At 42.7% G+C, this 14,643-nt stretch overlaps 1 protein-coding gene across 10 annotated transcripts in view; it reads right to left on the bottom strand.

Moving 5' to 3' along the window:
- The window catches only part of EML4 (EMAP like 4), a 217,536-nt gene that overhangs the window by 81,837 nt on the left and 121,056 nt on the right, over positions 1–14,643 (bottom strand). For all 10 annotated transcript variants that reach the window (XM_053311351.1, XM_053311356.1, XM_053311371.1 and 7 more), the window contains one exon: positions 4,026–4,155. In XM_053311351.1, coding sequence (XP_053167326.1) covers positions 4,026–4,155 — 130 coding nt within the window. The remainder of the gene's footprint in view (positions 1–4,025; positions 4,156–14,643) is intronic.

The raw sequence follows: 14,643 nt of genomic DNA, 5'->3' as shown, positions 1-14,643 counted from the left end.
CTCCAGCTTTCAACTTTTTCCAGGATTTCTGGCAAGGCAATAGAGTATGGAAAAACAAACTGTAGAAAAATGTCTTACCATTAAAGAAAACAACTTTGAAGACTATTATGACAGCTGTATTGGCAGCATTTACTTGCTGGTATTGTGATAGTCTTCAAAAACCAGGTATCTTACAGCGAATCAAAGATTGTCATTTTGGCTTCCCAGGTTGTTACATCCTAAGTCAGGGCTCAACTGGTGCTAAGGAACTACCAATGTTTAGGCTATTAGTAATAGATAGATACTGTACACTTTGAGTATCATTTCTATTAATATTGCATATAATACTGTATGGATATATGGATTTTGTATGTTTTTATTAGATGTTTTAATGTTGTGTCACGAGCTGCCAGAGAACGATTTGTTATGGGGCAGCTAACAAATAAAGTTTATCATCATCATCATCGGAACATAGGAAGCTGCCATATACTGAGTCAGACCATAGGTCCATCTAGCTCAGTATTGTCTACACACACTGGCAGTGGCTTCTCCAAGGTTGCAGACAGGAATCTCTCTCAGCCCTATCTTGGAGATGCTGCCAGGGAGAGAACTTGGAACCTTCTGCTCTTCCCAGAGCAGTGGCTCCATCCCCTGAGGAGAATATCTTTCAGTGCTCACACATCAAGTCTTCCATTCATATGCAACCAGGGCGGACCCTGCTTAGCTAAGGGGATAAGTCATGCTGGCTACCACAAGACCAGCTCTCCTCTGGCAATCATCATTATATTGATGTGCTATATTTCCCATGGTTCTCTGGATCTGCAGGGCCATCTCTACCATGAAACAGGGTGAGGTGAGTTGCTTCAGGGGGCAAATTGTGGGCCAGTTCTCAGGGATAGTATGGCAGCTTACCCCAGCTCACAGAGGAAAGAAGGCAAAATGGCGTCACACTGCCCTTCCTAACAAGAACAAGAAATTGCGAGAATTGTGACTTTCACAACTTTTTTTTCTCACAAGAGAGTTGTGATTTTTAAAAGGGGGGGGGGATTGGTCTTCAGCAGTGTTTTCTGTAACAGGGATCTGCAGATGTTGTTGACTACAACTTCCATAATGTCCAGCTGCTATGGCCTTTGGCTGGGGATTATGGGAGTTGTAGTCAACATCTGGGATTTATCAGGGAGTCTTTGACCATGGTGGCTGGGGATGTTGGGAGTTCTAGTCCAACACCATCTAGGCACCCAAGTTGGAGAAGTCCTGCTTTAGGCAGAACAAACAGTAACAGATTTTGAGTATAATCAGGTGCTGTCTACAAAAAATATCTACAACTATGCTGGTGCAACCCTTTCCCCACGAAGTACAGGGAGCCTAGCTCTGAAAAATCTAGGTGGACCTGGAGTTCAGAGACAGCATGGCCCAGCTATCATGTCACAAATTGATGTAAGCTACATCAAGAGATCTTGGCCACCGCATAGGACTTGTAGGAGCTTGGTGAAATTACTGCTGTAATTGTTTCCACAGGTCACAGCAGCACTACCATACACCTGCAATGTGCTGATAGACCCTTTCACCTGTATGCACCTATGCCTTACTACTTTCCTTTTCTCCTTGAGTTTTGCTCTCATCGCCTACACAGCCACAACCATCTTAATGGGATAGCGTGTGGATAAGAGGGGGGAAACAATGCTCGTTGTATTGAGATCTTTGGAGAAAAGGCAGGATATGAATGTGATAAAGAAGAACAAAAATATAGGCAACAGAAATAAAAATCTATTTTAAACTGCAGTAATAAGAAGCAGGTCACTCAACTTTGTTTCTGTATTCTCAATGTATTCTAAACACATCTATCTTTATTAAATGTTATTTTACTAAATTATAACGGATGGCAAAAAAGTAGGCCAGGGTTATGTATTCTTGTCTCTGTAATCTAAACTTCCTTGTCTTTTAAAATGTTACCTCCCAGTTTAATACCGAACCTGAGTATTTTAACTTTCACAAGAAGATAAATCAGCTACTATAATCAGCCACCAGAAGAAACATGGAATCATTCAGTCGATAAGGTACCAGATGGTAGATTGCTGGACGTGCTATGATCTTTCATTGGACTGGACCCAAAGAACCTGAAGTGTAAGTAGAAGGTATCTTTGGATCCAAGCCATTGCCTACAGCAACAATGAGCTCAAACCATTCATCTGAGATATTGGAGAGACTAGTTAAGATCCCCAAGGGGCAAAATTTAAATAGAGCGTAAACAGATTTTGCTGGTTCCGTGTCTGAATGAATTCTGTGTAAAAAAAACAACCCCAAATATTAAAAATATATTATAAAGGTGCTAAATAAGCAAGTCACAATAAAAAAATCAGGACATTAAACATTTTACCATGAAAAATAACCCACAATTCATATTTTCTTTAATCTTTTAAAAACGTTGTTTCAGAAGTTTCCCCTTCAAGCTAATGCAGCGGGGGGGGGGGAGCATTAATACTGGGCTCAATCCAAAGTTTTCCCTTTGTGAATGGAAGCTTCTTCTGTCCACAGAAGCAGTGCTATGGAACTCTCCTTCTATACACAGAGTAAAAACTTTGCATCCAACTTATATAAAGTGTCATTTACACATTCTGGTATTCCATAATTTAAATAAAAAGATGCTAACCACAAATTTGCCTGTCTTTCTGTTTCCTGTTATTAGAATACAGGAGACTTCAAGCATGTTAACGACTATTTTCAGTTTTGAAACAACAAACTAGTGAAATGGATATACATGTATAGCTAATTCTTCTGTCAGAGTATTTCTTATAGTATTATCCTTTAAAGCAGCTTGCAGTTCATTGTGTTTTGAAAAATAAAAATGTTTTAGAAGAGCACACAGCTGTCAGTCATTTGCCAGCTCACGAGAGATTAACAGAAGAGTTGGCTGTTCCTACAGCTTCTGTCCCTCCCTTTCTGAAGCCCACGTCCGTCTTTGGGGCCACACATCACCAAATTAAACAGCAGGTAAAATGCAGCCAAAACTTGGGGTGGATGGAAGGGGTGGGGAGAAGTGTGTGACAAGGGGACTGGTAGGAACATAGGAAGCTGCTGTCTATCGAGTTGGACCATTGGTTTATCTAGTTCAATATTGTCTACTCTCACTGGCTCTCCAGGAAGGAATTCTTCTTAGCACTGCCTGGAGAAGCTGCAGAAGGAACATTCAAAACATGTTAACTAGATACTCTACCACTGAGCTACAGTCCAAAGCTATGGAGGAGAGCTGGTCTATGGGAAGAGAGTTAGTCTTGTGGTAGCAAGCATGAATTGTCCCCTTTGCTAAGCAGAGTCCGCTCTGGCTTGCATCTGAATAGGAAACATGTGTGAGAACTATAAGATATTCCCCTCAGGGGTTGGGGCCGCTCTGGGAAGAGCATCTGCATGCAGAAAGTTCCAAGTTCCCTCCCTGGCTTCTCCAAGATAGGGCTGAGAGAGACTCCTGCCTGCAACCTTGGAAAAGCTGCTGCCAGTCTGTGTAGACAATACTGAGCTAAATGGACTAATGGCCTGACTCGGTATACTGCAGCTTCCTACGTTCCTATGCATGGCAAACCAGTCTTTTACAGATACATAGGCTTAAATCCATTGAAATATGAGTGGAACATGTATTAGCACTGCTCCATGAATTATTTTGCCATAGGAAACATTTTCACAGTGCAGTGCTACAATGTACTGGGGTTTGCATTCTGCCATGAAAAAAATGGAGAATATGGGAGACAAAGACTATAAGTGAATTGAACCATCAAAAGGCCTTGAGAAACAGTTGTGCCAACGCTTGTGCAACAGCATGAACAAATAAAAGAACTTATTTGGATGTGAGCATCTCTCTTCTCATGCAATGCCCTTCTGTTGGGTTGAAAACAACCCTTTCATGAGTAAAAGAGGGTTTCTATGAGTGGAAGGGTACCTCCAGATTCAAGACATGATGATTCAGGTGCACACTGAATACCTTCTCATTTGGTTTCTACATTTCTTAAAAGTTTATTAACTTTTATATAGTTTCTCTTTTAAAAAAAGTATACCTTTTAGCAGCCGATGATAGAGTTTCTTTCCTGGCAATAGGTACAGAAGGACTGTGGCTGGTTTTTCTGCCTCCTGCACTTCCATTGGTGATGCAGGACATAGAGATAGCTTCACGGAGGCCTGGCTGCCCTACAAGAAATGCAGTGAGAAGGTAATTTGTAGCAGTCTTCAGAATATCCATCTGACATTCAAATTGAGATTTATCACATTTGGGATTGGTTTTGATAGAAAAGCAAAGATTAAAAGGTTACACATCTGGCAAATGTGTGGCTGGCTTGTCAGTCAACAGCTACACTTGAACAAAATCCAACTCAAACAGCTCTTTGAAGTTTTTTTCCCCCCAAATCAATAAGCCACCATTTGGAATAACAGTTATAATTTGCAATAGCTTTTTCATTTTGTAGAGGACACATTCTGCTTTAAAAACAAAATAAATAAGGGTTTCTTTCAAGCTTTAGCAGTTGTCCTGGGTGGTAAAGCTGTGAACACAATATAAGCAAAACAAACAGAAAAGCATGAAAATTGAAACCCTGCTCACAGAAGATCAGTTAAAGAAAAATAACTTTTTAGCAAGATAATTGGGATGTGTGTGTTGTGTAAAATCCCGATTTGGAAAACGTTTTTAAAAACCCTTCAGAAGACTATAAATCTACAGGCTGACATGATATGCAATGCAACACCAGTGCTAGTGCGCATGTGCTAGGGATCCCCAACAGTGTTACATGAGTGGGCATTTGTGAAACTACTTAAAACTGAGCATCTGCAGTTGCACAGTGCTACTTCCATGGTTTCCAGTGAAAGTAACACTGACCCACTGCGGGTGCAGTTTTAATTAGTTGCACAAATGCCTGCTTGTGCAATACTGCCGGAGCAGCCTGGGACGTGCACAGAAGTGCTACCTGATTGGCCGAAGCATTGCTTTGCACATCACCTTAGCCATTATGTTCAATGCATGTGCAATCTGTATACAGTGTACATATGTACAGATCTGTATGCACGAATGGTTATTCACATGTTACGTTCAACATATGTACAGTAGTACACTTCTTAGCCGTACCCAACAATTGCGAGGGAGCTTATATCTAGGTTTATTTAAAAATGAATGCATGCGCTTGTGTATAGACACCTGTATGAATGTACAATGTAATGTCTGGATATCGATTATATTAGGAGAGAAAGAAACCAAACCAGCATCAAGTTCCCAGGTGCCCCTGGTTTTAACCAGGATCACCAATTTGGTTGGTGGAGGCCAGATTATGGGGACCTCGGCAGCCTCCCAAGCATTCCCCCCCCCGCGCCATGAATGGCCTGCAGAAGAAAGAAGGCAAAATGGCTCGTTTCCTTCTTCACTTCTCAACAGAAGAGGAAGGAGGGGGGGGTGATTGAAAAGAAGAAAGGAGTGCGGATGTGAGATTTTTTTTAAAAAAAATAGGAAAGACTGGCGGGGGGGGCACTTGGTACTCTGCTTCAAGGAGCAAAATGGCACAGGCCACAACTGATTTAATATTATTTCAAAGCATGTCTCTTAGTCTTGATGCATGTCCATTATGTCAGCACGACAGCTAAATTGAAGTTTATGACCACAGAAGTTATCTTGCTGGAACCAACTTGGAAGCATAGATTTTGACCGAAATTTTGTCTCTCTATGGGAAAAACATGATGCAGAGTCATCTATAAAACAGATGACAGTTTGTTGCCACCTCCTTTTCTTTTGGTAACCTGGCCTGGTAAACCCATTTTGCAAAGCACTCAAAGGCTGGTCACTTTTGGCCACCAGATGGCTCTTATTTCACCAGCTGCAGCAAATTGCTTCAGTTTAAGGAGCAGAGCCGACAACCATAATTTTCCTACTACCTACTTGAATGGTCTTTTTTAAAGCTCTCATGTCAACAAAAACAATAGAAGCTCAGGAACTGATATTTTGTGGCTGCTCTGTTGTACTTCATGCAGGATGTGACAAATCCCAGGAGCCAGGAAGCCATGGCACCCAGAAATTTAAACGGTGGCACCTAGACTAATGTAGGTGTCCTAGACTAATGTTTTTGTCCGAAGCAAGTCACTTGTAAAGAGGATAAAAAGAAGTTCATTTATCCTCCCCATTCACAATGTCTAGCACCAAGTGCCTTTGCTTATGAAGATGGAGGCCTGTGCATGATGTGAAGTCACAGAGTATAAGTAACAGAGTGACAGAACGAGCTGGCTTCCACTGGAAATTAGGAAGATGCCATATAGTGAGTCAGACCATTGGAATATCTACCGACTATTCCATCCAGCCGCACCAGGGAGGAGAGCCGGTCTTGTGGTAGCAAGCATGACTTGTCCCTTTAGCTAAGCAGGGTCTGCCCTGGTTGCATGTGAATGGGAGACTTGATGTGTTAGAACTGTTAGATATTCCCCTCAAGGGATGGAGCCGCTCTGGGAAAGGCAGAAGGTTTCACATTCCCTCCCTGGCATGGCTGGATGGAATAGTTGGGCAACACTTCTAATGCACTGAGCTGAAAGCCATTCACTTGGTGTCTCTCCTGAACACTCTTAGAGATACAGTGCCCTACACAGCCTGACCTGCCATCTCCCTCAGGCAATGGACAGATCAATGCGGAATGATATAACATTTATAGTTTTGCTATACAGTGCTCTATACCCTGCCTGCATTCCCTGAAAATAAGATCATCTGGGTAGTTTTCCTTTCTTGTGAAGCTCATTTTCCTGCTAACCTTTTAAAGTGGTGGCGCTCTTAATATTTAGCAGTGGGAGGAGCAAATCTCTTTATTCAACACAGCAAAGTGTGTCTCCAGTGGCTGTTGCTGGTACCTCCTTTGTGAGCCTTTTCGGGTCAAGGAACTGTCTAAGGGAGGAATCCAGGGGAGGAGAGCTGTTCTTGTGGTAGCAAGCATGACTTGTCCCCTTTGCTAAGCAGGGTCTGCCATGGTTTACATTTGAATGGGAAACCACATGTGAGCACTGTAAGATATTCCCCTTAGGGAATAGGGCCGCTCTGGGAAGTGCGTCTGCATGCTTGTTTGCAGAAGGTTACAAGATCCCTCCCTGGCATCTCCAAGATAGGGCTGAGAGAGACTCCTGCCTGAAACCTTGGAGAAGCCGCTACCCATCTGTGTAGACCAGGGTTTCTTAATATTGGGTCTCCAGATGTTATTGGACTTCAACTCCAAGGCCACTGGAGCTGGGGATTATGGGAGCTGAAGTCCAATGACATCTGGGGACCCAACGTTGAGAATCCATGGTGTAGACAATACTGAGCTACAAGGACCAATGGTCTGACTAAGTAGAAGGCAGCTTCCATCTTCTATTTTCTTTTGTTATGTCAATGCCTTCGATGGTTATATAAACAAATGTCTGTTTTCTTTTGTTATGTAAACTGCTTTGAGAACTCTGTGGTGATGAGGATGGGTAATTTTGTCCATTGTCTACCTCCTAAATTTCTGGGCTGGCTCTTACATGTAAAGAAAGTTAGTAAAGGACAATGTCATCTCCATTAAAAAAAAACAAAAAAACAAAGACACAGAGAGAGGTCCTAAACAATATGCATTTTTAACCTAAATGACAGTACAACAGCAAGTTTAGAAACTGGACAGACACTGAAGAGAATTCAAGGCAATTCATCAACTCTGATGCACAAGCAAGGATTCAGTGACTCATACAGAGGGGCTCAGTGGATGGCCATGATCAGTTGAGTGTCAAAGAAAATTTGTCACATGCAGCAAAGCCCAAGGAAACTTTGGCAGGGTGCCACTGAATACTATTAACCAACTGATTTCATAGCTCAGTTCCCAGGGAGCAGGAAGGCGGAGGCCATATCCCGGATTTTCATTTGCTCTTGAACTGTAGGTGAACTTTCTTTCATTCTTCATTACCATGAAAGATCAATACCTTAGAGAGGGCGGTAGACACAATTATGTGGAGATATGGATGGGAGGGAGGGACCCAACTTGCAACAGCTCTAAATTTCTTGTCAGATAACACAAGGATTCTATGGACAGGGTGTTTTTTAGATTTCATGTGGAAACATACATTCAAACTGAGTTATAATCATAAATTCAAAACTGAAAGCTATTCATTGCACGACAAAAAGCAAATCATAATTTTTTTGTCAAGGAGAAGAGTTCAGGATAACATTTCCCTTGGCAACCACACTAAGATCATTAACATTCTCCTATACTGAACTAATAGCTTGTGCCAAAATGAAGTTCAGTACAAGTTATCCCAGATAATGGGTTTTATACAGTGGCTGCATGAAGCACCTTAGGACAACATGATCTGGTGGGATTTGCTTATTCACTGCCCTGACCATTTTGGAAGGGCGGTGTACAAATGAAATAAATACATAAATAATGAAAATATTGTTGCTCCACCTTTCAGTCTGCAAACTCTCCAGGCAGCTAATATCATCAACAATAAAAACAATCAAAGCCAAAAACCACCACCACAAAAACATAACACGGCCACAACAATAGAATACTAGAATCAAAAACAGTCAATAGAGCAAGAATACAATTTCTTGTCCACCAGCCCAAACGCCTATTGAAAAAGCCAAGTCTTCACTGCTTGTGGAAAGGTGGACCCTCTCTGGGGAAGGCCGTGATGCCACTGAAAAAGCAATTTCCTGCACTCACCTGCTGAACTCTTAGATGGGGGAATGGGACTCAGAGCAGATATTCTACACAAAGATTATTAAAGGCCAAGATGAGTACTTTGAATTGGGCCCCGAAACAAACTGACTACTAATGGAGATGACACAGCACTAGAGTAATATGCTCTGAGCAGTCCACTAGGGATGTGTATGAGCCAGTTTGGCGCCTCCTCTGGGAAGTGCCAAAGCGGCTCGGGTATCAGCGTTCGAACTGGCTAGGCGGGGCATGGTTCCCTTTAAAAGCAGGTAACTTAAACAGCTCCTTACCTGCTTGTCCCTACTCTGCTGTTCTTCCAGCAGCGGCGTACACTCTCCAAAAGGCCATGTGGGGCTGTGGGGCTGTTCCCTGCAGCCTACACATGGTGTCACCATGCACATGGCTGGTGTGTATGCTGACGCCGCACAGAGGCTGCAGGAAACAGTCCCTGCCACTCAGAAAGTCTGGGGGAAATAAGAGACAGCTTACAGTGTAGGAATGGATACAGATGAAGGTGAAGGCAAGTGAAACCCCCAGCACAGTACCTCCAATGACTGTTGCTGGTGTCTATCTTATGTTTCTTTTTAGATTGTGAGCCCTTCGGGGACAGGGTTCCATCTTATTTGTTTGTTATTTCTCTGTGTAAACCGCCCTGAGCCATTTTTGGAAGGGCGGTATAGAAATCGTATGACTGACTGAATGAAAGAAATCTATGAACTAATTAGTACATTTGACATGCTTGTGGGGAAGACAATGCTGCAACAGGTTTTGCTAGAGCATTGTTGACCAGTGTTCTCTCTATTTATTTATTTTATCTGTGTGTAGAATGAGTTCTGTTCTGGGTGGCAGGAACAAGGCAGTGTGCGCGCACGTGCTTTCAGAGTGGGACCTTCCTGATTCAATTTGAACAGGATCGAAAATTAACTGAGCGGACATTAAAAAAACTTGTGTGCTGAAAGTCGTCCAGTGAGTTTCATAGCCGAACAGTGATTTGAACTCAGGTCTCCCTGGCCCTAGTCCAACATTATAACTACACCAAGGAAGTGATGCAATACTGGCATATATCAATTTGATGCTCAAAGGCATCGTTATTTTAAGGTAGTTTCAATGGACCACACCGTACAGTGACAATTCATAATTTCACCATGTGTCAGCTGTATCTAAAGATAAGAGCCAACCATCTATAAGGACTTGCCAAATGGTCAAATGACCCTAATGATAGATTGGCAACCCTCATTTCCATGAGTCACTACAGATAACACGCATGGGGCCCCTGCACAGCACATTTATGAGAGGCCAGACGGAACCTGGAAATTGGAAACAGTGCTAACACACTACCATTATTCTGCATCCTATACATTGGTTAAGATTATGCTGCATGTCAATTAGCATGATAAACATCCCAAAACTGTTTCGGCCTGAATAGCACTCAGCTTTATCTTTTGACTCAGGACAACAGCCAGATGTGAGCTGAATGTAAAATGAGATCCTGTGTATGGGTGATGAGGATTAGAGCCAAACTGCTGGAGATCAAAGAGGCAAAAATGCCTTCCACAGAAAATGGATTCCATCTCCATTCTGATAATTTTCATAGAATAATATCTGCCAAGTTCAAGAAAGACCTTTCATTAAAAATCTGTCAAGTATACAAATGTGTGAATGAAAGATAATGTAGATTTAGACAAAGCCCACCATAAATTTCTCTGTTTCTCTTACAGGCGCATAATCAGAGAAGAAAAATGGCCTTTATTAGTAGTAAAATTGGAGAAAGATGAAGGCAAATTTTGTTGCAAGAGTACATTAACAAAACTATTGCATTCAAGGCAGCTTATAAAGTATGTTGCTTTTGGAATCTTTAAAACTCTTAATCTCCCAAATCACAATTGGAGGAGTAAGATTCCCTCACAAAAGTATGCGTCTCTCACACACATTATTAAAATGCTTGTGAAGTATGACCCCATCTATAGCATCTTGTATGTTAACCATAGAAAAAAACAGAAAGCTATTTGCAAACGGATATGAAGATAAATATTGCTGTTCTAGTGTCTAAATTGAGAAGTTCTTCACTGTTAAATCTAGAAGAACATGGGAGTTCTTTGCTTCCACAGGGGGGAAAAAAATCACACACCAGGCCACCCTCCCTTCAGGGTGGCAATGTCCTTGGAGGACAATTCAGGGTGGAGAGAGAAAGAGAGATATGTTTTGGATACACAGAGAAAGGAGACAGGAAAGGGTGTGGGCGAAAGCTGTTATGGGAAACGTGGAAGCACCAGATTGTGAGTTCTATTCCAAGCTCTCTCTCTCTCTCTCTCTCTCTCTCTCTCTCTCTCTCTCTCTCTCTCTCTCTGCGCCATTCTGGTAACTTTATGTGGCACTGTGCTAAGATGAATTGAAATGGGAGATCTTGGATGGGAGTGATGCAAGAAAAAGAGACATAAACCTGTCAGTACAGGTGGCCTTTGTTACAGGTAGCCTCTTAACAGTCTATCAGAGTGTATTCTTTGGTGTGTGTATGTCGACCTCCTTGCTAAAAGAAAACTGGTGACCTCCTTGCTAAAATATATAACTTATCTCTGCAATTGGGCGCTGTACCGGAGGACTGGAAAGTAGCAAATGTAATACCAATTTTCAAAAAGGGATCCAGGGGCGATCTGGGAAATTACAGGTCGGTTAGCTTAACGTCCATTCCAAGCAAATTGTTGGAAAGAATCCTCAAGGATAAAATTGTAAAGCACATAGAAGAACAGGTCCTGCTGGGAGTAAACCAGCATGGCTTCTGCAAAGGTAAATCTTGCCTTACCAACCTTTTGGAGTTCTTTGAGAGTGTCAACAGGTGTGTGGATCAAGGTGATCCAGTTGACATAGTATACCTGGACTTCCAAAAAGCTTTTGACAAAGTTCCTCATCAAAGACTCCTGAGGAAACTTAGCAGTCATGGGATAAAGGGACAAGTACATGTGTGGATTGCTAACTGGTTAAAAGACAGGAAACAGAGGGTAGGTATAAATGGAGAGGTTTCACAACGGAAGTAAGAAAGATGTAGGGTCCCACAGGGATCTGTACTAGGACCGGTGCTTTTTAATTTATTCATAAATGATCTAGAAGCAGGAGTAAGCAGCGAGGTGGCCAAATTTGCAGACGATACCAAACTCTTCTGGGTAGTGAAATTCAAAATGGATTGTGAGGAGCTCCAAAAGGATCTCTCCAAAGTGGGTGAGTGGGCAACAAAATGGCAAATGCAGTTCAATGTTGGCAAGTGTAAAGTGATGCACATTGGAACGAAAAACCCCAACTTCAAGTATATGCTGATGGGATCTGAGCTGTCGGTGACTGACCAGGAGAGGGATCTTGGCGTCGTGGTGGACAGCTTGTTGAAAGTGTCGACTTAATGTGCGGCAGCTGTGAAAAAGCCCCATTCCCTGCTAGGGATCATTAGGAAAGGGATTGAAAATAAAACTGCTAATATTATAATGCCCTTATACAAAACTATGTTGCGGCCACATGTGGAGTACTGTGTACAATTCTGGTCACCACATCTAAAGAAGGACATTGTAGAGCTGGAAAAGGTGCAGAAGAGGGCAACCAAGATGATCAGGGGCCTAGAGCACCTTTCTTATGAGGCAAGACTACAACACCTGGGGCTTTTTAGTTTAGAAAAAGGACGACTGCGGGGAGACATGATAGAGGTCTATAAAATCATGCATGGTGTGGAGAAAGCGGATAGAGAGAAATCCTATTCCCTCTCATATACCACTTGAACCAGGGGTCATCCCATGAAATTGATTGCCAGGAAATCTAGGATCAACAAACAGAAGAACTTTTTCACACAACACATAATCCACTTGTGGAATTCTCTGCCACAAGATGTAGTGACAGCCAACAATCTGGATGGCTTTAAGAGGGGTTTGGATAACTTCATGGAGAAGAGGTCAATCATCGGCTACTAGCTGGAGGGTGACAGGCCACCTCCAGCCTCAAGGGCAGGATGCCTCTGAGTACCAGTTGCAGGTGTTTAAGAGTAGGAGGGAGGGCATGCCCTGAACTCTTGCCTGTGGCTTCCAGCGGTATCTGGTGGGCCACTGTGTGGAATAGAATTCTGGACTAGATAGGCCTTGGGCCTGATCCAGCAGGGCTGTTCTTAAGTTCTTATATGTGTTCTTATACATGTGTGTGTGTATGTGTGAAAGGTTCTCTCAATGAATCCCTAATACAAAGAACTCATAGAAGAGCAAATCCAAAACACAAATTGGATTATTTGTTGCTGTATAAGTTTTCTCAGTAAATCCCTATGAAGAACATTTCGCACAAACACCCCTACCTTAGAACACCATACCCTTTTAATCCAGAATCCATTCTATTAATTGCAGTTCATATCTACTTACTAATATATTCCCTGATATTTCACACCAGCAAGAATATCAACTTCGCTCTGAGAGAGAAACAAACATAAGCTTTCTCCACTAAACAGAAATGATGAGGGAGTGCCTCTCTCTGCACAGTACTTCTCTCTCTCTCTCCCCCTTTCCCTCTCCCTCTGCCACAGTGCCTCTTTCAAAAAGTGACTCTTTAACACGCAGTGGCCACTTCCGGTCTATGACGTACTGGGGCGGCAAGGAGGTACGCTGCCGCCCCACAGGACCAATTTTAATGACAGTGCCGGTGGGGGAAACACCAGTCCTTAAAGTTATTCCCTGCCTTCAAACTGGCCGAACCACCAGACTTTTGAACCAGTTCGGAGGTCCATAAAGGGCCTCTGAACCAGTTCTGTGCACATTGCTAGTTAGTAGGGAATAGAAAGCAAGCGCGCAAGCAGACTTAGGACTTTACCACTCTCTCCTGTTCCCTTATGCACATGTCTGATTCTGCGCCTGTAAATGAGGAAAATCTAGGAACATGGCATACCTGTCGCCAGGTAGCAACACGAAAATTGAGGTGAAAAGTTGTAGGCAGGAGAAAGTGGAGCGTTTGCTCCAAACAACAGCCAGCAAAAGATGTGCGTTGCCTAGAGCCAATATATTTTGGAGCTGCTCTGAGACTCCCTCTCTTTGGTTGCAGGAGGAGCTTCAGCACGAACCCCAGGTTACAGCAGGCACCAAATTTGAATGACAGAATGAGGCCAGCAGACCCGCGGTTTCAGCAACCTAACCAACTTGAAACCGATAGTTCAAATTGAGGGTGATCTCTGGTACCTTTAATCGCAGTTAGTGTTATACCCAAATTGAGCCATAGAGAACTTTCATCAGGGGATATATTACAGGAAATTCTCTTACGGGGGGGAAAAAACCCCACAATTTTATAGTATCTACCAAAGTTGTATAGATATCCAAAGAAACTAAACCCTGGCTGTACTTTTCTGTAAGACAATTCCATCCAGCTGTGGCACACATCTGCATCTCTAGAAATGGTGCTTATGTAGGAGACAGATAACATATCACATTCTTATACTTTCCCATTCTCCACACACATGCAGCCCAAAGAATTTCTCCATTAGAGATTCCACCTGAGCCAATTCTCATCTTTGCATCCATTCAGTAAGAGGACATGGTCCGTTTATCTCTCTCTAGAGGCAGATGCATTACAGAGGCTTTCAGCTGGGAAGCAGCTTCTTTTGAGGGGGTAGTAGCCTTCATCTTGGCCTTCAAACACATTCTTAATCCAAGCTGTCTCTAACTAGTGCCATTCTGTGCCATGGACATGTCTTTACACTCTGGGCCTGGGAGCTGTAGTCTTATGTTACATATATTTTGACACCCTATGAAGTCCTAATGCATTTCCCAGGCACCAGCTGCAATCTATCTGGTTGGCAGCCACAAGTGCCAGACTCTGCCTCTACTGCTTTAAAGTATTTTTTTAGCATATTATGCAAGTGTTAACTGCTGAAATCAAGTGAAAAGGCATGAAACATCTACTCAGAGGACTCCCCACAAGGGGGAGTGGGGAGAATGATGCCACCTGATCCACAAAAAGATACTCATAAGAAAACAAATTCCTG

This window comes from Hemicordylus capensis, chromosome 1 (genome assembly GCF_027244095.1).
Source record: "Hemicordylus capensis ecotype Gifberg chromosome 1, rHemCap1.1.pri, whole genome shotgun sequence".
In the NCBI taxonomy this organism is placed as follows: Eukaryota; Metazoa; Chordata; class Lepidosauria; order Squamata; family Cordylidae; genus Hemicordylus; species Hemicordylus capensis.
The sequence above is the reverse complement of the archived record's forward strand: the minus strand, read 5'-3'. Positions and strand labels throughout refer to the sequence as shown.